The sequence below is a fragment of the Apium graveolens genome, chromosome 4, assembly GCF_009905375.1.
Source record: "Apium graveolens cultivar Ventura chromosome 4, ASM990537v1, whole genome shotgun sequence".
In the NCBI taxonomy this organism is placed as follows: domain Eukaryota; kingdom Viridiplantae; phylum Streptophyta; class Magnoliopsida; order Apiales; family Apiaceae; genus Apium; species Apium graveolens.
In genome coordinates this window covers 204,021,031-204,047,488 of record NC_133650.1, presented here as the reverse complement: position 1 = coordinate 204,047,488, position 26,458 = coordinate 204,021,031, and the positions used below count along the sequence as shown (strand labels likewise).

At 37.4% G+C, this 26,458-nt stretch overlaps 1 protein-coding gene across 1 annotated transcript; it reads left to right on the top strand.

Annotated features, from left to right (window-relative positions):
- Nucleotides 1-705: 705 nt before the first annotated feature.
- Nucleotides 706-2,205, top strand: LOC141719289 (uncharacterized). Its single transcript, XM_074521665.1, has 2 exons — nucleotides 706-1,470; nucleotides 1,777-2,205. Exons 1-2 carry the CDS (start codon nucleotides 706-708, stop codon nucleotides 2,203-2,205), a joined length of 1,194 nt encoding a protein of 397 aa, XP_074377766.1.
- The last annotated feature ends 24,253 nt before the right edge of the window (nucleotides 2,206-26,458 follow it).

Genomic DNA, 26,458 nt, shown 5'->3' with positions numbered 1-26,458 from the left:
ATTCACTCATTCCCCCTTCTCTCTCGATTGCTAAACCTAGAATTCTCAAATGTATGCTTACTGTCTTTCCCCCTTTCCGATTAGACCTTGAATCTCCAATTAAACCTCTCAATTTCTTCAACTCATCTCTTAATTTCTTACTGTCTTCTTTCACATGTTTTTTTTCTCATTTGTTTCAATTTTTGTGACAAATTCGAAGATTAAGGAGTTAAGTGTGTTCATTGAAGTTTAAGGTGAGGAGTAGAGTTTCTTGGAGCTAAATCTTGTAGCTAAGGATTTATTAAAGCTTAAATCTCGGAGCTAATTAAGTTGGATTTTGGTCTTGGAGTTTGTTGTTGTGTTTTTTTGGGATTTTGGAGCTTGCTTTGTTAGGTATATTCTTCTTTACATATCTATTTATATATGTTTGGGTTGCATGTATATATTTTTGTAGTTATATGTATGCATGTGAAATTGAAATGTGTAGTTGTTGCATGTGTAGTTGTATGTGTAGTTAAAATACGGATTTACATGTAATAACAAGTGCTTGTATATATTTTTGTTTGTGTTGTTTGTAAATATATTTGTGTTTGGGGCTTGTCGTTGTAAATAGCATGGTTTATGAGTGAATATAGGAATTTTACATTGATTATACTAGGTAGTAAATGTACTATAGTATATAGTAAATTAATATGTTATTTGACAATCAGGTAGTTTGAGAATAACATGGACAAATCTTGGATTTTCAAAGATAGGGACACACTTGACTATGAAATCGGGGTTGAAGAGTTTTTGATATTTGCCGAGGAAAATGCTAGTGATCCTAAAAGAATCCCCTGCCCCTGTAAAAGATGTGCTAACTTCAAAAAATTTGCAGTTAAGATTATCAGGGGACATTTATATGAAAATGGTTTTAGTCTGGGGTACCTGGATTGGATTTGGCATACTCAAGGGTCTGTAAGTAGGTCATCAGTTAATAAAAATGCTCCGACCCCTGCATCTACGCCTGCCCCTGCACCTACGTCTGCCCACACACCGATACCTTCCCCTGGCCTTGCATCAGAAACAGTCAATATTTGTGATACTGCATATAATTCGAGTGAGTACAATAATGAGTTGTATCAGTTTAGGAGATTTGTGGCTGATGCTGAACAGCCTTTGTATGAGGGTAGTGAATGTACCAAGTTGGAGTTGATGCTAAAATTGCACAATTGGAAAGCTAGGTTTGGAATTAGTGATAGTGCCTTTAACGATTTGCTATCTACCGTTGGCTCTCTCCTTCCTAAGGACGATGTGATGCCACCTAATGCATATGAAGCCAAGAAAACCTTATCCGACTTGGGCCTAGAAAACATAAAATATCACTCATGTCCAAACAATTGCATATTGTATCGGGGGGTAAATATTGATGCTTCCGAGTGTCCTAAGTGTCGTTTATCTCGCTGGAAGTTAGGAAAGGATGGTAAAATAAGGATTAATGTTCCTGCTAAAGTAATGTGGTATTTTCCAATTATACCAAGATTCAAACGGATGTTTAAATCTCTTTCTACATCTGAACTAATGACCTAGCACTCAAAGCAGCGAATAGAAGACGGAAAGATGCGGCATCCATCCGACTCTCCTTCTTGGAGAAATATCGACTATAGGTGGCCTGCCTTCGGTAGTGATGCATGAAATATTCGTTTGGCGTTGTCTGCAGATGTTATAAACCCACATACTAACGGTCTAACCAATAGATACTCTTGTTGGCCAATAGTATTAGTGACTTATAATTTTCCTCCGTGGTTATGTATGAAGAGGAAATTTATGATGCTAACAATTTTAGTTTCCGGTCCACATGAGCCTGGCAATGATGTTGACATATATTTACAGCCTTTAATCGATGATTTAAAGAAGTTGTGGGAAGAAGGTGAACCAAATGTTTATGATGCATACACCAAGTCATATTTCAGTTTAAAAGCAATTTTATTGTGGACAATAAATGACTTTCCTGCATATGGAAATCTGTCTGAATGCGTTAATAAAGGTTATATGTGTTGTCCAGTATGCGCTGATGATACAGTTTCCAAGTATTTAAGCCATAGCAGGAAGATGTGTTACCAAGGCCATCGGCGTTACTTGGCTAGGAATCATCCATATAGGAAGCAAAAGGCCGCTTTTAATGGACAACAAGAATTAGGGCAGGCACGTCAACCTCTGTCTGGAAAAGAGGTTTTATTGCAATAAGATAAAATTAAATTTCAGTTTGGGAAGGAAGTAAGGAAGTCAAAGAAGGTTGATTGTCCATAGAAGAAAAAGTTGGTTTTTTTTGAATTAGAATATTGGAAGTTTCACCATGTCCGTCATTGTTTAGATGTCATGCACGTCGAGAAGAACGTGTGTGATAGCTTGATCGGCACACTACTAAATATGAAATCTAAGTCTAAAGATAGTGAAGCTTCTCGTCTTGACATGATTGACATGGGGGTTAAGGCTGATCTAACTCCACAAAAAGGAGAAAAAAAAACCTACTTACCCCCTTCGATTTTTAATTTGTCCAAGGCAGAAAAAAAGAAAATGTTGTCATCGTTAATGCACATGAAACTTCCTTATGGACACGCGTCGAACATTAAAAACTGTGTTTCCATGGAAGAATTAAAGATGTTTGTGATGAAGTCCCACGACTACCACATCTTACTCCAACAACTGCTTCCTATTGCAATTCGTGCGGTAATTCCAAAAAAAGTCGGGGTCACCATAATTAGGTTGTGTTTCTTTTTTAATGCTTTGTGCAGCAAAGTTGTAGATGTATCGAAACTAGATAAATTACAATTAGATGTAATTGTAACTTTGTGTGAGTTGGAAAAAATCTTTCCTGCATCATTTTTTGATATAATGATACATCTCATAGTGCACTTGGTTCGGGAATTACGGTTATGTGGGCCAATATTTTATAGATGGATGTATGCATTTGAGAGGTTTAATAAGGTGTTGAAGAGTACGTACGCAACCGTTATTACCCCGAAGGCTGTATAGCTGAATGCTATCTGGGAGAAGAATCAGTAGAATTCTGCCAAGAGTTTGTCAAGCAAGCTTGCACCACTGCTGGTCTTCATAAAGATGAAGGCAAGTTAAGTGGTCCATTATCTGTTGTGACAATGAAATCAATCGAAGAAAAAGAGCGGGATGAAGCTCATTTACATGTTCTTCTAAACAACGTTGAAGTACAGCCATATATTTTGTAAGAATTTATTAATTTTTTGGCTGTTCAATTAATATATAAATTATATATTTACTGGCTAGTTAACGATTATATAATTTCTGTTAGAATGCATAAGGAGTATCTAGAGGGAATCCATCAAGGAAAAAAGAAAAGTGTTCATTGGCTCTTGAGAGAGCACAATCGCCTTTTTGCCGATTGGTTTCTAGAAAAAGTTAGTATTTTATAGTTTCATTTGTGCTTAATTTATTTGCTTTGTAGTAATATGGAATTTAGAAGTATTTTGTTTATGAAAATGTGTAGGTTAGTAGTGAAATGGAGGAAAATCCTGGAGGAGTTTCAGAGACAATAAGATGGATAGCCGGAAAACCATCATTTTCAGTTTTGACTTACGAAGCTTATCTAGTAGACGGGGTCCGATACTTTACAAAAGAGCGAGACGGTGTGAGGGTTGTTCAAAACAGTGGAGTGTCTTTAGTTGCTAAAACTGTCCAAGTGTCTAGCGCTAAAGATTTGAACCCCGTAGAAAGTGACTTGACATTTTACGGTGTTATCTTAGAAATATGGGAGCTAGATTATCATGCATTCAAACCCCGTTATTTTATATATAATTGGGCAGATATTGACAAGGGAATTAAGGTGGATGATCTTGGGTTCACACTTGTCGATCTAAGTCGACAAGGCCACAAGAGAGATAAATATGTGTTTATGGATCAAGTAAAGCAAGTTTATTATATTGAAGATCCGGTGGATGCCAAGTGGTCCGTTGTATTAACCTCTACAACTCGAGACTACCAAGATGTGTATAACGACGATGATTTAGGAGACACAACCATGGAAAATCCCCCATTCTGCTGCCAAATTCCTATATGTGATGTCGGTGAAGATGTTGAAAAAAATATTAGAGAAAATATTAAGGGCACATGGGTTAAGAAGTGACAATATTATTTGCAGTCATGTATCTCCTTTTTTGTAACTGTTTAGCATTGTTTATACCTAATGATATTATTTGAATTTCGTATGTTTATGACTATTTATGAATGCATATAGTCATCGTGTCTGACTGTTATAACTGTTTATAACTGTTTATGTATGCATACTTCACTAGTTTAGTTATGACTATTTATAACTATTTATATATGCTTGTGACTAATGAAATATATGTTTCATTTTCAGATTGAAAAAGATAAATGGCAAATAAAAAACAAATATCTAAAGTACAAGACAAGTTAGATGAGGAGGTGGGTAAAAGCTTGGAGCCGGAAACAGAACCTCAAGATGAAAATGTGGATTCTATGGAAGACATGAAAACAACAGTCACTACTTCCGAAACTACAAAGAAAAGGTATGGATTTGCCCGAGGGGTTTCCGCTATGCACAAAGTGGTGGTGAGGAAGGCGCAGGGCAAGAAAGCAAAGGTATCGTGCAATGCACATGGAGTTCCAGTCGGGAATGCAAGGCACAGTCTACAGTCCTACACCGGAATGTTGGCTAGGACGATGATTCCGATTGATTATCCTAACTGGTCAAAGGTACCCGATGAACTAAAGGAGAGAATATGGATCGATGTGAAGGTATATAAATAAGCAATTTTTTATGCACTTTGTAAATTTTGCATTTTCTTGTACTCATGTAGAGCATAACATTGGTTTCAGGAGACATTTAAAGTCCTCAAGCAACTTCAGAAGGGGCTGATCAGGTCTGCAGGAGCAAAGTGGAGAAATTTTAAAGCAAATTTAACAAGGGATTATGTTATGTCGTATCTTGAACAAAAGAAGAAACTACGAAAGCCTCCAGTGAAGTATGCTTTTGTTGGTAAGGAGGCTTGGAAAAATTTTGTTGCTGAAAGGACTACCTCGACATGGAAGGTATACGCGAAAGAGATTGTGTGTTTATATCTGTGTTTTATTTATGTTGTGAACTGATATTTTTATGTATTACAAATATTTTAGGAAAAATAGCATGTTAATATTATTTAAAATGTTTGTTGCAGTCACTTAGTGAAAAACAAATGGAGCGGGTGAGCAATCGAAAATATCATCACCGCACATCTAGAAAGGGTTATGTTGGATTGTTGGAAGAAGAAGTAACCTCTGTTTAAGCATTGAACTTAAATAATTGCATTCTACATATATTGTTGTTTTAATATTTTTTGATTTTAATCAGCAAAAGAAAGGAACCTTGGCTCTCGATGAAGAACTTGATCGGGCTCTTATGTGGCACAAGGCTCGTAAGGGAAAACTTGATGATGAGGAGGTTAATCTAGAGCTAGCTGAAATAGGGAAAAGAATTGTGAGTATTTAACAAGCAACGTTAATTTTTTTAATTCAATTCAATTCAGTTCTAATTTTAATATTTTTATGAGGAGGTTCATTCAGTTCTGATTTATATGTTAACATTCTCATGACAGGAGAATTTACTGGAGCTGCAAAGTAAGGGGGAATTCATTCCTTCTGGGAGTCAAGATGTGTTAACTACGACCTTGCAAACTCCTGAACACTCGGGGAGGGTTCGAGGAGTTGGAGGCTTTGTTAGCCCATCAATTTTCTTTAATTTACCAAATGAAAAAAAAAGTAGAATAACCAAAGCTGAGCTGTTGGCCCGGGATTGTGAGAGGGATGCAGAGTTGGAGATGGCCAAGCAAGAGATGGCGAAGGAAATGGAGAAGACAAGGCAGGAATTGGCTGAACTGAAGGGCTTACTCAGTAAAGCAAATATTTCATCTCCTCTGGTTTCGGATAAAGCAAGTTGTGATGCTCAAATAGTTGATGATCAAATGGATCCTTTTCCACTAGAGAACAAGGTAAAATAACAAGCACATTTATTTAATTTAGCTCGACATTATTCAAGCATTCGTCATAGTTACTCGTTAAATATATATGTGTGTAGGCTGTCCACTAAAATGTGAGTTGGCTGTGGGCACAATAGAAAATAAGGTGGCATTTGGCTTGTTGTTTGACGATGATGACATGAACAAATCTATTCACGGATTGCCAATGCAGCCTGGTTGTGCTCGTGTCTCAGTGGATGGGCCAATCCAAGGACAAGCCAAGATTCCTATTCTGGTAGTCGGTGAGATTGAAACAGTAGAGCAGGCTTTTGGCTCCTACGTCTCATGGCCCCGCGACTTAATCATATTCCCAGATGTGCCTGCTACCGCGGTATATATTTTTACATGTATGTTTTATTGGATCTCACACTATTATATTAACTCTATATTTGTTTTAATAAATTTGATAATATTTTCAGAAAAGTAAAAGGAAAGGGAATGATCCTTTAACTTATTTGCATAAGGTTCAGTCCTTATTTGAGAATATAGAAATCAATAAAAATGTTCCGAAGCGCTTTCGGTTGTTGTATAAACATGCAACGACATTCATGAAGTCCACTGGAAACTCCATTCAAATCCCGTGCGATGCGGAGGTGTTTGGTGTTGAGAAAAGAATTTTCATTTTGCATGAAAACATAATTGCTTTGCTTGAGTTTAAAATGATTGGCCAAGCAGCAATTTTTGCATACATGGCGTGAGTATTATAAATTTTTTAATTATTGTCTTGTCTTCTTGTTGATAATTTTTGCATTTATATTCTTGTTTTTTTATAATTTCATTTTATTTGCAATGCAGATACTTGCATTGCATGGTTTATGAAATTGAAAATTTGGAGCAATTTGCTTTCTGTGATCCCGGAGTCTCTTTTACCTTGAACAACAATTTTGAAGATAATTTGGTTAGTCAATTTAAAGAGGGTAATCCTGATCGTCTCTTTTTTATTCCACATAATAGCAAGTAAGTACATAAAAAATGTCTCCAGATTTATTATAAATCGCTTTATTTATTTATTTATAAGCATGAAATTCAAAATGATATGATTCTGATATTAATTCTGTTTATTATAAATATTTATAAAAAATAGCTGCCATCGGATATTGGTTGTGATTTGGGCGGGCGAGGTTTTCATACTCAATCCTCTGCCTCGTTCAACTACCTATCCCGAGTTGGAAAAAGCAATATCAAGGTATTTGTATTTAATTTCGAGTGATTATTTTAATTATTGAGATATCAATCAATTTGTGTTATTGATACTGCTAAGATGACAGGGCTGTGATTGCGTTCAATGTTCAGGCCGGAAGGGGAAATAAAGCACCGACTATCAGATATATTACCGTAAGAACTAGGGGCATTAATTTACTTATTAGTCAGAGTTTTTTCGGTTAGATAGGGGCATTAATTTACTTATTAATTGGTCTGAGTTTTTTGGATTAAATAGGGATGCCCCAAACAGCCCGGAGGAACTGAATGCAGCTATGTTGTTATGTGGTATATGAAAGAAATTGCCATGGATAATGAAATGACATTTGTCAAAAAGGTATATTTTTTTGCTTAATTCATTCTTGATATAACTGGTGTACATATAATTTGTGGTAGAATTCATTGTTACTAATTTCTGTGTGTTACACTTTTCAGTGGTCGATAAAGAATCGAAAGGTGACTGTTGCCAAGGCTGAGCTGGACGAGGTTTGATGTGAGATTCTTAGCCATATCGAGTCCTTCTTATAAAAAGGCCTAATTTGCAGCTCCTTTGTGTAGACTGAATTTGTAAGAATTTGTAAGAGCTACTAGTGGTTTTTGTTGATAAATATAATGGGGGAACTTTAGTTGGTAAATTTTTATTTAGGATGAACTATGTAAATGATCGATGGTGGATGTCTAGTACTTGCTATTGCAGTTATGTAGTTTGTTTGGATTATGAAGTTTGGTTGGTGGTGGATATATGTACGTAATTGGTATAATCTATGGTAAATCAATGAATGTATGTTTGTTTTTGCGTTTGTTTTGGTTTGGTTAGTTTTGGAATGGTAAAATGGCAGTTGGTATGTTTTTGGATGACTCTTGTTTGGGTTTTGGGCATTTGATTGAAAGAGGGGATTCATGAATAAAAAAAATAAACAAACATCACTTCATGAACAAAATAACTGATGTAAAATGTAGTCAAATAAGACATTTCATTCAATAAACTGATGTCATAAGCAGGCACATATATCAGCTCACAAGAAATGACTGATGTAAAACAATATAATAGATATCACATTTTGAAAGAACTGATGTTAAACACACACAAAGACATCGGTTCCATTAAAAAAAGAAAGGTACAACATCGCTTCTGATAAAAGACTGATGTAATATGTTAAGTTACACATCTGTTTAACAAGTTTTTCGATGTTAATGTATCATATTGCTTTATATGTGATAAGTTTAAAATGATATACATGACATATGAATGAATAACTGAAACCATAGTGAAGGTATACATTGAAGAAAAATACATCACATTGTTAAGAAAAACGATGTCTAAACTGTGTATAGACATCGGCTAATAAGCGATGTGTAATGCACCTACCTTTCTCATCGCATGCAAAGACATCGCTTGGATTTTAAATAGACATCGGCTAATAAGCGATGTCTATCGACAAATTTCTAGTAGTGCACTTATCTTTGTTTATTGTTTTTCTTTTCTGTGGCTAAGGAGATCAATAACGAGAACTTGCATGTAGTCGAGGAAACGACAAGGATGAAAAAGGCTCGTCTCGCAGGGTTGGATCCCCGGGGTAAGGCTACGGAGCCTAGTTTCTTGAAGAAGCATAAAGAGCCTATGGTGGAGGCCTCTTCTGCGGGCACTGAAGCCCCAGTCGTTCCTGCTCACACACCTACAGGTTCATTTCAATCTCTCTAGGGTTTTCATTGTAGAGATACTGTGGTTGGTTCCACGAAGCATGCTTGGGACTAGTCTTACCATTCCGTAACCCCTAAGGACTTTACCGACGTGGTGGCAGGCTCGGACTTGGAGCGGGTTAAGCTTATGTCGGCTCAGTCTATTGCTTCGATATATATTTCCTTTTCTTTACTTTCTTTATTCCTATGGTAGTGTTATTTATTCCCTTGCCTTACATCCTTCTATTTTTATTTTCCTTTCAGGCCAATGCCTACTTTCAGGCATTTATTAGACAAGCCGAATCCTGGAAGAAGGCTTCGGACAAGGCGGATAATGCCCTCAAGAGGCAACAAAGGAAATATGTTGCGCTGGAGATGAAGATGAAGCGCAAGGAGGAAGAGCTAGGGGAGGCTAACGCTGAATTAGTTACTCTGAAGGCTGAGAAGGACAAAATCATTATTGCATACTTGGACACGGATGAGTTTGCTCAATCTATGAGGGTTAGGGATAACACGGTGTTCCCTGGGTTTTTCAGGACTGGCTGGGACTCGGCCCTCAGGATCGTGAACGACGCTTGTCCCGACATTAACCCAACGGACTACGTGTTCCCTGATGATGAGACCTTACTAAAGAGGTTTCGTACCCGTGTGGTTGTCTCGGATGATATTCCTTAGGATCATCTCCTTCCCTCTCCGGAGTCATCTTCCAGACCTGCTGCAGCGGACCTTAGCTCTTCTTCTTCCGAGACCGGCACTATTGAGACGTCGAGTGAGAGAGGAGGGGATGATATGGATGCAGAGGACATTTCTTCACCTTAGAGTTCTTATTGGCCATGCGTGGCTTTGTTATTTATGATCAAGACATGTAACACCCCCCCAGATCCGTCCGGGTCGTCACGGTCTTTCTTTCCACAATATCACTTCACTTAATTAATAATAAATAACCTTATGCTATGACCCCACACTAACACACACCACAACCCGTTATAGTCTCAGAGATGAAATTGAAATAAGTACAAGTCTTTGAATCCACAATTTAAAAGTTATTACAACCCAAAATGATTACTTGATAATTTACAGTTAATTGCCATTATCTGCCACAAGTTATAATTATACATAATTGATTCTCAAAAGTAGATGGTCTGATCTACAATAGATCTACCTCTGCAGCTATAGCAGCTACAACATCATCGGGAAGATGCGGGATGCTTCCCACGTGCTTGCGCTGGGTCTGCTGGAGTCTGGCCATCTTTCCTAACTGTTGTTGTGTGATGAAGAAATAAAGCAAGAGTGAGCCTTACAGCTCGCAAGATAATATATAGTGATAACAATAATATAAGTATCTAAATGGATACTTACTAGAATCTTTTATCATGCGTAAGATAATTACTTACTAGATATAAGTAAAAACAAGGGATGAAGTTACCAAATACTTCACTATACTTATATCATTTAAAAAGCTGCTTGAACTACCACTGTTCAAAGTATAATGAGCTTTCAACAGTTCATCACATAGATGAGACTACAAGACAAGATTTGAATAGATTAAATCTTTGAAATATTATTAAAGGAAATAAAGTTATGATATACTTCATTAAGTTCTGATATATATATATATATATCCACATATACATCTTCTTTATATAATTTCCTGAAAACCTCTGTCATATAAAGTATGAACAGAATTGCAATATCCAATAAATTTGGAAAGGAAAAGAATTTGGCATAAACCAGATATCTTGCTGATCAGGCAAAGATACCCATAAATAACCTTTTCTACTAGTAGATGGACGAATTCCCCACTGGTCATCACCCTGGTCGTAATAGGACCTTATGCTGGACTGCCACTCAGCCACTTATGCATTTGATGGACTCCCACTGAGCCACTTACACTATCATGGACGCCCACTGAGCCCATGTTGCTTATGCCGACTCAATAGATGGACTTACTTCCCGAACGTTGGGTAAGTAATCAATTCATTTACCAAAACTGCAACCGTGTTGCGAATATAAAATACACCACAGAGCCGGATCCCTCAGGTTTTGAGCGAGTATTTAAATCCCCTTAAAAAGGAAGATCTTAAATATAAAAATGAGTTTTGGGATCCGCTCTAACTTTTAAAAATCATTTTGAAGACTCGAAAACACTTTAAAGAGTGTTTGGAGTAAAGCTGATTTAATGAAGTAAATCAGTCCCCAGAATATTTAGAAAATGTCTGAATATTATTATTTAAATAATATTCCCATACAGAATAATCTTTATAAAAATAATTGAAGTAGAAGTATTAAAACTTATACTTGAAACGAATATTAAATAACCAAAGATATACTTATATGAACGTACTATCTTTATTTGAATAATCGAAAATAAGTTTGATTATTGACACCTTATTCTTTAATAAAATAAAGAATATATCTCCGCAAATAATCGGAGTCATAGATCCTCAAATGAATATTCAAATAATATTCATTAAATAATATAAACTAAGTCACAAGCCCTCGAATGAATATTCAAATAATATTCAATAAATAATATAAAAGAGTCATAAGCCCTCGAATGAATATTCAAATAATATTCAATAAATAATATAAAAGAGTCATAAGCCCTCGAATAATATTCGAAATAATATTTAATAATAAAATAAAGTTAAAGTTATCGAATAAACCTTATTCGATTAATAGTTTTGAAAACTATGACCATATATATATATATAAGTATATATATATATATATTTATATCCATATATACAAAATCTACTCGGGATCCTCGACTCCCGGTTTTACAAAATATTTTCACCTTTGGGTCCCTATACTAAGGGTATATGCAAATTACCGCTATCCTCTAGCATAGGTATTATCAACTGAATCAACAGATATATATGAAAAGAATACGAAACAGGCATGCATATATATATACCATAGCAGCATGCTTCAATATATTGCAATATTTGTTAATTAACCAACATGCATCTATCGCAAGATAATCCAATACATATATACATCACAACAACAGTTATAACGGTTAGAAAACTTGCCTGAGCGACTTGGGGTGATAAAAGGCTCGGGACGAGTCTGGTAACCTATAAACAACAAGTAAGTTGGAATTAAACCAAAGTCACTTGTAAATCTATACTTTAACTAACTTAGACTCTAACGCTTGTTTTGCGCTTACTGACTCGCTTAAGTCACTCGGGTACCCTCGGCTCCACCATTTTTAATAATTTAACCTTTACGAGTTTTAAGGCGATTCCTTCGCGAGTGTCTTACCAACTGCCTAACACACTTACCATAAATGTTTCATACATTAATTAACCCCTTTTGGTCTTTAACCTATGTTTCAAAGTAAGGCGAGGGGAAAAGTTTCGTTCGCGAAACGCCGTTACATGAAACGGTCGTTTCTCCTAAACCGTGCATCGGAATCGAACGAACTACATATCAAAACGAAGCTCGTAACATGAGCTATCTAAACATGGCAATGGTCATAATCTAACAGGGGGTTCTCGGGTCCTAATGTTATGCACAAAAACAGTCTAAAGAAAATCGGACGTTACGACGGCTATGTTTACGCGATTTCCCAATTTTAAACCATTCAAAACCAACCCAATTCAACCTCAAATCCAACATACAACCCACCTCCATCCTTATCACATCATAACAACCCCAACCAATTCAATTTTAACATTCATACTTATGCCTAAGCTTAACTTTAACCATACTTAAGTTCTTTTAATCAAAACAACAACATTTACCATTCCATTTCAATACCATTTCAATCCCAAACTCTAAATCACCAACATCAAGCTATAATATCACCCTACTAATCAAAATCATCTTATAATACATAGGAATCTAGGGTTTGGAGATGATATACCTTCCTTGAAGTGGTGGGAGTAGCTAGGAAGCCTTAAGAAGCTTTGAGAAGTCTTAGGAATGCTTGGATCTTCAAGGAAAACAAGAAAATTTCAAGTTAAAAACTTGAAAAAACTATTCATTGTCTTCTTCTTTGATTAAATGAAGAAGATTGAGAAGGAATTGATAGCTTAAACTCATGATATAGCCCTAACTAAGCATGAAGATGATTAGGGAATTAACTCACCAATTTAGGAAGCTTGGATCTTTGATTTTGAATTTTCTTGCCTTTTGCAATAGTAAAAAGCCGAGAGATCTCAAGAACAATGCCTTGGTTTCTTTTTTATTTTGATGAGGAATGAATTTGCTTGGCTTGGTTGATTTGTTTTTGTGTTTGATTTAGTCAATTACCTATTTGCCCTTGATTTTGTGTGGTTAAAAAGCCACCACATCTCCTTCCTTCCCATGTCATGCCTATGTCATGTTGTGATGTCATCCTTCCCTCTTTGTTCTCCTCTCATTGGTTGGGTGACATCACTCACTCTAATCCCTTTGATTAACTTCCTAATTGTTTGCCTAATGACCGCTGATCTATTATACGGTTCGCTTAACTTTCGTTCTCGTTTATCGTTTGAAGGATCATACCTGGGATCTTATTACTTAGGTTCCCTTAACCTTTCTCAATACATTATATTCCTTTTTATGATCCTCTATTATAATCCTTTAATTTAAATCCTTTTTATCCTGTTACCCTATACTCAATTCTCTCCGTATCTAGTGGATTTCCGCGAAAAACCAAAGTGTTCGGAATTGGATTCTGACGATCTTTACATACACTCATATACCGTATAGAGTACTAATAAAATCTCAGAATATCCATAACAGAACCCCTACATAGTGTGGCATGAAAAGTTTTCTCATTCAGCTAAAACACTATTCACAAGGGTTACAAAAAGTTGAAAATTTTGGGGGTTATTACAGTCTCCCCTCCTTAAAAGGATTCCATCCCGGAATCAAACAGAAAACAAATGGGGGTACTTTTCTAGCATTGTGCTCTCTAGTTCCCAAGTTGATTCTTCCACATTATGATTTTGCCATAGTACTCTGACTAGCTTGATCACTTTGTTCCGAAGCACCTGCTCCTTCTTATCTATAATCCTTACTGGCTTCTCCACGTAAGTTAGATCTGGCTGCATATCCACCTGCTCGTACTCCACTATGTGTCTGGCATCCCGATGATACTTCCTTAGCATTGACACATGGAACACATTATGAACTTGTTGCAAATTAGGGGGTAAGGCTAGCTCATAGGCTAATTTTCCAATCCGTCTTAATATCTCAAAAGGTCCAATGTATCTTGGGCTTAGTTTTCCTTTCCTTCCGAACCTCATTAATCCCTTCCAAGGGGATACCTTTAGCAGTACTAAGTCCCCTACTTCATATTCCTTGTCCTTTCGGGCTAGGTCTGCATATTTCTTCTGTCTGTCTTGGGCTGCTACAAGTCGCCCTCTGATAAGATCCACTATATCTTTGGTCCTTTGGACCACTTCGGGTCCGAGCATCTTCCGCTCTCCTACTTCATCCCAGTATAAGGGAGATCGACACCTTCTTCCGTACAGGGCCTCATAAGGCGGCATTCCGATGCTAGCATGAAAGCTATTGTTATAAGAAAACTCGATCAACGGTAAGTGATCATCCCAACTCCCTTTAAAGTCTATTGCACAGACTCTCAACATATCCTCTAGTGTCTGGATGGTCCTTTCACTCTGCCCATCCGTCTGGGGATGGTACGCGGTACTCATATTTAACTTGGTCCCCGCACATTCCTGAAAGCTCCTCCAAAATCTGGAGTTGAACCTGGGGTCTCGGTCTGAGACAATGGACGCTGGGACTCCATGTCGCGTCACTATTTCCTTAAGGTAAATGTCCACCAGTCTATCGACTGTGTATCTCTCATTAATAGGAATGAAATGAGCTGACTTTGTCAGTCGGTCTATAATTACCCATATGGCGTCATGATTGGCCTTCGTCCTTGGCAAGCCTACAACAAAATCCATCGCTATCTGTTCCCATTTCCATTCGGGAATCTCCAGGGGTCGTAAGAGTCCACTGGGTCTCTGGTGCTCTGCCTTTACCCTTTGGCAAGTCAAACATTTGTTTACCTATTCTGCTACGTCCCTCTTCATGTTGGGCCACCAGTAATATTCCTTCAAATCCCTATACATCTTGGTACTTCCCGGGTGAATGGAATACCTTGAACTATGGCTTTCATCCAATATCTCATCTTTAAGCTCTTGAACATTCGGAACCCAAATCCGGTAGGAGTACCTCATTATCCCTTTATCATCTTTCTCAGTATGGATCTCCTCTCCAGTCATTGACTCTCTACCTTTATTCATTATTTTCTCCTGGCACAATCTGATCTTTTCCAATAACTCTGGCTGCATTGAGAACTCAAAAAGCTTTTCAGTTCCGGTTCCGGTTACCTTTACTTCTATTTCCATTTTCTCAAAATCCCTTATCAATTCTTCCGAAGTCGTTATCATTCTGAGTCTTTCCTTTAGACTAAGGGCATCAGCCACCACATTGGCTTTCCCTGGATGATAAATAATCTCACAATCATAGTCCTTGATTAGTTCTAACCATCTCCTCTGACGCATATTGAGCTCTTTCTGCGTAAATATGTACTTGAGGCTCTTATGGTCTGTGAAAATCTCGCACTTCTCTCCATACAAGTAGTGCCTCCAAATTTTTAAGGCAAATATTATTGCCGCGAGCTCAAGGTCATGAGTAGGATATCTAACCTCGTATTCCTTCAATTGCCTCGACGCATACGCAATCACTTTACCGTGCTGCATAAGCACACATCATAATCCTTTGTGCGACACGTCACTATATATCACAAAATCTCCTTTTCCGTCCGGCAATGCCAATACTGGAGCCGTTATCAACCTTTTCTTTAATTCCTGAAAACTGTTCTCGCATTTCTCCATCCATTCAAACTTCTATGTCTTACGAGTAAGTCGTGTCAAAGGGGCTGCGATCTTCGCAAAGTCCTGTACAAATCTACGATAGTAGCCGACCAATCCTATAAAACTCCTTACCTCTGTGGGTGTGGTTGGCCTTTCCCAATTTGAGACCGCCTCTATCTTGGAGGGGTCGACCAATACTCCTTCTTTATTGATCACATGTCCTAAAAACTGTACTTCAATCTGCCAGAATTCACACTTCGAGAATTTGGCATATAACTGTTCCTCTCTAAGTATTCCTAGAGCTATCCTCAAATGCTCTGCATGTTCTGTCTCAGTTCTTGAGTAGATCAAAATATCATCGATAAAAACTATCACACATTTGTCCAAGTACTTCTTAAATACTTTATTCATTAAATCCATGAAAGCCGCTGGGGCGTTGGTTAATCCAAAGGACATTACCAAGAACTCATAATGCCCATACCTGGTACAGAACGCTGTCTTGGAAATATCTTCGGGTTTAATCTTTAGTTGGTGATATCCAGTTCTCAGGTCGATCTTGGAAAAATAAATAGCATCCTTTAGCTGGTCGAACAGATCGTCTATTCTAGGTAATGGGTACCTGTTCTTTATGGTTAGCTTGTTCAACTCTCGATAGTCTATGCACAGCCTCATGCTCCCATCTTTCTTCTTAACAAATAAAACTGGTGCTCCCCATGGAGACACACTGGGTCTTATCATACCCTTATCCAAGAGTTCCTGCAATTGGATAGCTAATTCCTTCATTTCTAACGGGGCTAACCGGTAAGGTGCTTTTGAAACTGGCGCCGTCCCTGGGGCCAACTCAATAGCAAATTCAATCACTCTATCGGGTGGTAATCCCGGAAGGTCTTGTGGGAATACATCTTCAAATTTGTTGACTACTGGAATATCTTGTAAGTTGGGCACCTCCTTCTGCGTGTCCACCATATAGGCTAGGTAGGCCTCATTTCCTTTTCGTAGCATCCTTTTAGCCTGGGCCATGGTCAAAAATTTCTGCGTCTGCCTCTTTCCTCTAAATATAACTTCTTTCTTCCCTGGGACATTTAGCTTAACTTTCTTCCCTTTACAGTCTATCTGAGCATCATTGCTAGATAGCCAGTCCATTCCCAAAATTACATCAAACTCCCCTAATTTAAAAGGCATCAGATCAACACTAAAGGATTGCTCCCCTATGCCTATCTCACAGGCGGGGTGAATCTGGTTAACAGGAATAATTTCATGATTGGCTATTTCTACTTGCAAGGGTTCTATCAAGGGTTCAGCCTTAAGTCTTAACTTACGCGCAAAGTCCTTTGATATAAAAGATTTAGTTGCTCCCGAATCAAATAAAACATTTGCACTGACTGAATTTAGAGAAAGGGTACCTGCTATCACATCTGAATCTTTTATAGCATCCTGGACTGTCATGTTGAAAGTCCTCGCAGTAGGTGGCTTATTAGAAGCAGCCCTGCTTGCTCCCGAAGCTGCTGGTTTGTTCATTGGGCATTCCCTCTTCCAATGACCTGGGCGTCCACACTGATGACAAGTGGTGGTTGGAATGACGGCAGAGGTTGATGATGGGCACATAGTTGAATAGTGGCCTTCCCGACCGCACTTAAAGCAGGTTACTGGCTTTCCTTTACACTCCCCAGTGTGATTCCTTCCACATATGTTACAGGCTGACAATGGGGGTCGAGACTGGTTGAAATAGGACATTCTTGATTTCTGGCCGCCCTGGCTCACACTCACACTCATTGGCCGCTTAAACCCAGTGTTCCTTCCTGGTAGGGACACTGCTCCTCGATTAAATCTAGTTGGGAAGCTCCTTCCTGCGGAACCTCCACCCATGCTCATACTTTTCCTCTTTATTCCTTTATTCTCTCTTTCCTTCTGCATCTGTTCACTTCCGACTTCTACAATCGTTGCCTTTTGCACCAGAGTGGCATAGTCCGTAAGCTCAAGGATTGCCACCCTATTCTGAATCCACGGTTTCAGTCCCTGCTGAAACCTCCTAGCTTTCTTTTCCTCGGTGCTCACAAACTCCGGCACAAACCTTGATAACTCAGTAAATTTCGCTTCGTACTCTGCTACAGACAAGTTATTCTGCTTTAGCTCCAAGAACTTGAGCTCCATCTGGTTTTCCATAAACCTCGGGAAATACTTTCCCAGAAACAACTGACTAAATCTCTCCCAGGTTATAATAGCATCTGCCTCCATGTTTTTCTTGGCCTCCCACCAGTAGTTAGCTTCTCCTTTCAGAAGGTAGGTAGCAAATACAGTTTTCTGTGCCTCATCGGTACTCAAGATCTCAAAGGATTTCTCCATTTCCTTTAACCATGCCCTTGCCTCAACTGGGTCGGCTGATCCGTGGAACTCAGGGGGCTTAAGTTACTTAAAAGCCCTGAAAGAGTTTGCCACAGTATTGTTATTTCCTTGAGGGGGTGGGTTGGGTTGACGTTCCAAATTCTGCCTTAGGAGTTGCATGAACTGGCCCATGGGATCCATGCCTGGGTTTGGTACTGGTTGCTCAACCTCGGTTTCTCCTTCTTCAGCCTCTATCTCAAATCCCTCAACATCATATGTTTCCTCTTCCTCTTCATACAGGGAGTCATCCTGTTCCACATAATCCTCATCTTCCTCTTCACGGTGTTCCTGGTTCCTATCATCCTGGTTATGGCTTCCCTGGTCCTCAGATCCAGGGTTCGCCCTAGTTCCATTCTTTCTTGGCGGCATGATTCTGATAATAAAAAAAATTATTGGGAAATTCAACGTTAGGTCACAATCATATACAACATTGTGCCTTGCACAACTCTTATAATGGGGAGAACGTATATTGCAATTCTATTATTTTAAGAAAGTTCTAATACGAAGTGCAGTAATAATAATGATAAAAACAGTGATCCCGTCACTAATGAACTGAACCAAAGGAAACAAATATATACATAATACGAGAAATACATAGTTTGATCTGGTCAAAAGTACAACAGTGCTACAGTCATCTATCCCAAAAGTGATACACAAGAGTCTATCTGTCTAGTCAGAAAAAAGGATGCTATATACAAGTCAACTATCCCGGAAAATTGGCTCTTACTAAGGCCTCGGCTAACTAGACAACTAGACTATTCCATCATCAATCCTGAATCACACACCGGAGCGGGTCAGCTCCCATACCCTTTCCATCGCACGACGGAAGATATAGTCGGCCTGCCGCCTGGAGATCCTACCATGCCTGTCCCCCTGGAGCGATCTGAGCCTCGCTCGGGATGTGAGCTCTATCCCCGTAAGCTCCCTCCTCAAGGATCGGAGGATAGAAGCCCTAGTCTCATAAGCTCGGGTACGCCTACCCGCCCTCTCTGCATCCAACTCCCTCCTGGCCTCATCCAGTCGGCCCTCGGCAACAGCCACTCGGGTCCTCAGAACATCCTGAACATATCCATGAGCTAACGAAGACTGCCTGTGGGCAGGGTCAAGAGGTGGTGAATCCGGAGCCGCTGAAGGTGCCTCTTCGGTCTGCCTAGGCTCGGAAGTATGGGTCTCTGAGCTGTCATCATCGGGAATCCAGGATAGTGGTGGAGGGGTAGGGGCTCTGACCACCGGAAGTGTGGGTAATGGGGTACCAGCATACACTACCATAGGTCCAACACGCTCCTCAGCTACTGGGACCTCATCCGGGTCCTCCTCATCTGGAATAGCAATAACCTCTGTCTCTGACTCCTCTGAGGGGTCCTCCTCATCTGAAATAGCAATGACCTCCATCTCTGACTCCTCTGAGGGGTCCTCCTCATCCTCCTCCATCTCAGGCTCCTCCTGATCCTCAACATCTAGCAGTGCCTCATCATGTTCACGCTCGAACATCTCAAGGTCCTCTATCTCAGGCGCCTACACATTAAACGAGCTAAGTTACTATCATGATACTTATAAGGATTCCAGTAAGGGTTTTAACTGTCAGCACTACTTTAAGTAGTCCGACCATGAACTTGGCAAGAGTTCTTATTATCTTTGTGAGTTTGTTATTATATCGTCGCATCCTCTCTGAGGTTTATAACGCTTAGCTCTGATACCATTTCTGTAACACCCCCAGATCCGGGGTCGGGGATCCGGGTCGTCACGGTCTTTCTTTCCACAATATCACTTCACTTAATTAATAATAAATAACCTTATGCTGTGACCCCACACTAACACACACCACAACCCGTTATAGTCTCAGAGATGAAATTGAAATAAGTACAAGTATTTGAATCCACAATTTAAAAGTTATTACAACCCAAAATGATTACTTGATAATTTACAGTTAATTGCCATTATCTGCCACAAGTTATAATTATACATAATTGATTCTCAAAAGTAGATGGTCTGATCTACAATAGATCTACCTCTGCAGCTATAGCAGCTACAACATCATCGGGAAGACGCGGGACGCTTCCCACGCGCTTGCGCTGGGTCTGCTGGAGTCTGGCCATCTTTCCTAACTGTTGTTGTGTGATGAAGAAATAAAGCAAGAGTGAGCCTTACAGCTCGCAAGATAATATATAGTGATAACAATAATATAAGTATCTAAATGGATACTTACTAGAATCTTTTATCATGCGTAAGATAATTACTTACTAGATATAAGTAAAAACAAGGGATGAAATTACCAAATACTTCACTATACTTATATCATTTAAAAAGCTGCTTGAACTACCACTGTTCAAAGTATAATGAGCTTTCAACAGTTCATCACATATATGAGACTACAAGACAAGATTTGAATAGATTAAATCTTTGAAATATTATTAAAGGAAATAAATTTATGATATACTTCATTAAGTTCTAATATTTATATATATATATATCCACATATACATCTTCTTTATACAATTTCCTGAAAACCTCTGTCATGTAAAGTATGAACATAATTGCAATATCCAATAAATTTGAAAAGGAAAAGAATTTGGCATAAACCAGATATCTTGCTGATCAGGCAAAGATACCCATAAGTAACCTTTTCTACTAGTAGATGGACGAATTCCCCACTGGTCATCACCCTGGTCGTAATAGGACCTTATGCTGGACTGCCACTCAGCCACTTATGCATTTGATGGACTCCCACTGAGCCACTTATACTATCATGGACGCCCACTGAGCCCATGTTGCTTATGTCGACTCAATAGATGGACTTACTTCCCGAACGTTGGGTAAGTAATCAATTCATTTACCAAAACTGCAACCGTGTTCCGAATATAAAATACACCACAGAGCCGGATCCCTCAGGTTTTGAGCGAGTATTTAAATCCCCTTAAAAAGGAAGATCTTAAATATAAAAATGAGTTTTGGGATCCGCTCTAACTTTTAAAAAACATTTTGAAGACTCTCAAACACTTTAAAGAGTGTTTAGAGTAAAGCTGATTTAATGAAGTAAATCAGTCCCCAGAATATTTAGAAAATGTCTGAATATTATTATTTAAATAATATTCCAATACAGAATAATCTTTATAAAAATAATTGAAGTAGAAGTATTAAAACTTATACTTGAAACAAGTATTAAATAACCAAAGATATACTTATATGAAAGTACTATCTTTATTTGAATAATTGAAAATAAGTTTGATTATTGACACCTTATTCTTTAATAAAATAAAGAATATATCTCAGCAAATAATCGGAGTCATAGATCCTCAAATGAATATTCAAATAATATTCATTAAAAAATATAAACTGAGTCATAAGCCCTCGAATGAATATTCAAATAATATTCAATAAATAATATAAAAGAGTCATAAGCCCTCGAATGAATATTCAAATAATATTCAATAAATAATATAAAAGAGTCATAAGCCCTCGAATGAATATTCGAAATAATATTCAATAATAAAATAAAGTTAAAGTTATCGAATAAACCTTATTCGATTAATAGTTTTGAAAACTATGACCATATATATATATATAAGTATATATATATATATATATTTATATCCTTATATACAAAATCTACTCGGGATCCTCGACTCCCGGTTTTAGAAAATATTTTCACCTTTGGGTCCCTATACTAAGGGTATATGCAAATTACCGCTTTCCTCTAGCATAGGTATTATCAACTGAATCAACAGATATATATGGAAAGAATACGAAACAGGCATGCATATATATATATATATACCATAGCAGCATGCTTCAATATATTGCAACATTTTCTAATTAACCAACATGCATCTATCGCAAGATAATGCAAATACATATATACATCACAACAACAGTTATAACGATTAGAAAACTTGCCTGAGCGACTTGGGGTGATAAAAGGCTCGGGACGAGTCTGGTAACCTATAAACAACAAGTAAGTTGGAATTAAACCAAAGTCACTTGTAAATCTATACTTTAACTAACTTAGACTCTAACGCTTGTTTTGCGCTTACTGACTCGCTTAAGTCACTCGGGTACCCTCGGCTCCACCATTTTTAATAATTTAACCTTTACGAGTTTTAAGGCGATTCCTTCGCGAGTGTCTTACCAACTGCCTAACACACTTACCATAAATGTTTCATACATTAATTAACCATTTTTGGTCTTTAACATATGTTTCAAAGTAAGGCGAGGGGAAAAGTTTCGTTCGCGAAACGCCGTTACATGAAACGGTCATTTCTCCTAAACCGTGCATCGGAATCGAACGAACTACATATCAAAACGAAGCTCGTAACATGAGCTATCTAAACATGGCAATGGTAATAATCTAGCAGGGGGTTCTCGGGTCCTAATATTATGCACAAAAACAGTCTAAAGAAAATCGGACGTTACGACGACTATGTTTACGCGATTTCCCAATTTTAAACCATTCAAAACTAACCCAATTCAACCTCAAATCCAACATACAACCCACCTCCATCCTTATCACATCATAACAACCCCAACCAATTCAATTTTAACATTCATACTTATGCCTAAGCTTAACTTTAACCATACTTAAGTTCTTTTAATCAAAACAACAACATTTACCATTCCATTTCAATACCATTTCAATCCCAAACTCTAAATCACCAACATCAAGCTACAATATCACCCTACTAATCAAAATCATCTTATAATACATAGGAATCTAGGGTTTGGAGATGATATACCTTCCTTGAAGTGGTGGGAGTAGCTAGGAAGCCTTAAGAAGCTTTGAGAAGTCTTAGGAATGCTTGGATCTTCAAGGAAAACAAGAAAATTTCAAGTTAAAAACTTGAAAACACTATTCATTGTCTTCTTCTTTGATTAAATGAAGAAGATTGAGAAGGAATTGATAGCTTAAACTCATGATATAGCCCTAACTAAGCATGAAGATGATTAGGGAATTAACTCACTAATTTAGGAAGCTTGGATCTTTGATTTTGAATTTTCTTGCCTTTTGCAATAGTAAAAAGCCGAGAGCTCTCAAGAACAATGCCTTGGTTTCTTTTTGATTTTGATGAAGAATGAATTTTCTTGGCTTGGTTGATTTTTTTTTGTGTTTGATTTAGTCAATTACCTATTTGCCCTTGATTTTGTGTGGTTAAAAAGCCACCACATCTCCTTCCTTCCCATGTCAAGCCTATGTCATATTGTGATGTCATCCTTCCCTCTTTGTCCTCCTCTCATTGGTTGGGTGACATCACTCACTCTAATCCCTTTGATTAACTTCCTAATTGTTTGCCTAATGACCGCTGATCTGTTATACGGTTCGCTTAACTTTCGTTCTCGTTTATCGTTTTAAGGATCATACCCGGGATCTTATTACTTAGGTTACCTTAACCTTTCTCAATACATTATATTCCTTTTTATGATCCTCTATTATAATCCTTTAATTTAAATCCTTTTTATCCTGTTACCTTATACTCAATTCTCTCCGTATCTAGTGGATTTCCGGGAAAAACCAAAGTGTTCGGAATTGGATTCTGACGATCTTTACATACACTCATATACCGTATAGAGTACTAATAAAATCTCAGAATATCCATAACAGAACCCCTACATAGTGTGGCATGAAAAGTTTTCTCATTCAGCTAAAACACTATTCACAAGGGTTACAAAAAGTTGAAAATTTTGGGGGTTATTACAAGACATGTACTAGTCTCTTTATTGATCAAACTCTATGTTTTTATATTCGAATTCATGCACTTAATACCACTTAATACCACATGTCGGAAACTTTATAAATTCCGTAAACTCTTAGGATTCATCCCTTACATAAGTCTTGGTAAAACTAAAACTTGAAAATAATAGTCTTATAACACATATAATCCCAAGCAAGAAAAGCTTCAAGGTGCTTTTTAACCTATTTTCCACTTTGATAAATGAACATCTTTCCCATCAGACTTATACATAATAGACTTTCAGGTTTTGAGCATGCCAAGTCCTTGGGACTTCAAAACCGTCCATAGTTTCTAACTTGTAGGATCCTCTTCCTTGAACACTCTTGATCTTGTATGGTCCTTCCCAATTTGAGGCAAGTTTTCCCTTCTGCCCTACACCAGAAGCTTCCACCTTCCTTAGAACCAAATCACCTTATTTGAAGAACCTCTTTTTCACCCTTAAGTTATAGTAGAAAAAAGCTTTTTTCTGATGTTCTACTATCTTTGCATGTGCCTTATCTCGTACTTCATCAATCAAATCCAGGGATAACATTTGCCCTTCATTATTTTATTCAGCATTGTATGCTTGGATTCTTGGAGACGAGTGCAAAATTTCTACAGGAACGACTGCCTCTGCTCCATATGCTAACATGAAGGGAGTTGCTCCGGTAGTGACTCTACAAGTAGTCCTGTAAGCCCAAAGTATTGGAAGTATTTCATCCATCCAATTATTTCTGGATTTTTCAACCCTTTTCTTTAGTCCATCTAGAATAATGCGATTCGCCACTTCCGCTTGTCCATTGGTTTGTGGATGAGCCCCAAAGGTAAATCTCAACTCAATTTCGTTTTCATCACAGTATTTTTTGAACTCTTCATTATTGAATTATGTTCCATTATCGGTGACTAGAATACGAGGAATTCTGTATCTACACATGATGTTTTCCCTCAGGAATTGCGCAACTTGCATGGTTGTGATCTTAGCTAAGGGTTTAACTTTAATCCACTTAGTAAAATAATCTATAGCTACAATCAGAAACTTCTTTTGTGTTGTGGCCATGGGAAAAGGTCCAAGTATATCCATTCCCCACATAGAAAAGGGAATCGGAGAATTGATGGAAGTTAACATCTTGGGGGGCTGTCAAACAACCGATGCATATTTCTGACAATGATCACACTTTTTCACATATTTTTTGGCATCAGCCATCATTTCTGGCCAATAAAAGCCTAAACGGGTTGAAAGGATATCTTCGATATATTATTTATTTTGGTATTTGTATGATTAAACATAAAATTAAGAACACGTAGATCCTCTTCATTAGGACATCAATTTAATTGATCCAAATCAAAGTCAAAAAGTCAAAATAGCAAAATCATTTCTTTCAAACATATAAAAAGAGATATTCCAGTTTTGCAAAATATCAAAAGTATATCTTTATGGAATATATCTCTAAGGAAATAAGATCAAAGAAGAAACATCAAGATATGAAATTTCTTAGATCTGTGTTGCAACATGAATATGACAACATGCTCGAATAAGGAATATATCAGAAATATTCTTTAGAGGTCTCGTGTTATATCAAAAATATTTAACTCTTCGCTCCAAAATATATCTCTACATATATCAAAATAGTTTTATTCAAAGTTGATTAATTTTCATGATTGGAATATTAATATCCAGTTCTGCAACTCATTTCTGTATACTTACAATAATATTCTCCTGTTTCGTAAAATCAACATTTATCAGAGAAACTTATTCAAAAATACTCAAACACATTTTCTATCATCCAAATATATTTTATATATTAATAAATATATTTTAAGTATTTATTCAAGTCAAAACTTTGGTCAAAAGATCCATCTCCTTTATTTCAAGACCAATGATATTTTTACTCGGAAGAAAAGGCTGACAGAACAGTTTTATTTTAGATAAAATAATTCCACATTCTAGAATGACTTGAAATTTGGTATGGACCATTTAAATGGTATTTCCTAAGTATGGTAAAATTTCGTAATATTTAGAGAATTTTTGTCCAGACACAAAAATCGAGGCAGTTGGTCCCACAGTTGACCACGTTTGACCTGGTTACCATTGACCAAGGTTGACCAAAACTTGCAGGACATCATTTTATATTAGTTAAGTAATTATCATATTTTTTATGGTATTTATTTAGGAGTTGTTAAGGTGGTTATAATTAATGGTGTTTAATCCTTAATTAAGTGATTAAATACTGATTAAAAGAAAAAGAAAAAAAAATATATTTATTCAAATATATCAGCTGAGTTTTTGAACCCATAAAGTTGGTTGTCTCATATGTCAAGTTGCAAAGAAACACACTTTGCTTTCCATGTCATCAATCAAGTGACATACATCATCCACCATCCATTTTCCTCAAATCTCCACCATTCAATCCACCCAACTTCTCCTATAAATAAACCCCCACCCTAACCCATTTTCTTCAAGATAAAGAGCCACAAAGTTTCTGGGATTTTTTCAAGAAGTGCTTCTCTTCATCTCTTTCCAATTCTATACACACACTTCTTCTCAAAAACCTTCTCTCTCCTCTATATACTTACATATATACAAGGTTTTTGAAACCCAAGCTTAGCTTCACCCAACCAAGCTTCATCCCATCAAGTGAGCTCATCCACTACCACTTTCTGGCCT

Bases quoted from the DNA above. Each gene is read 5' to 3' on its own strand.
- LOC141719289 (XM_074521665.1), top strand. From the start codon at position 706: ATGGACAAATCTTGGATTTTCAAAGATAGGGACACACTTGACTATGAA. The intron at 1,471-1,776 runs GTAATGTGGTAT...TTATGTATGAAG, and splicing joins GGATTAATGTTCCTGCTAAA to AGGAAATTTATGATGCTAAC.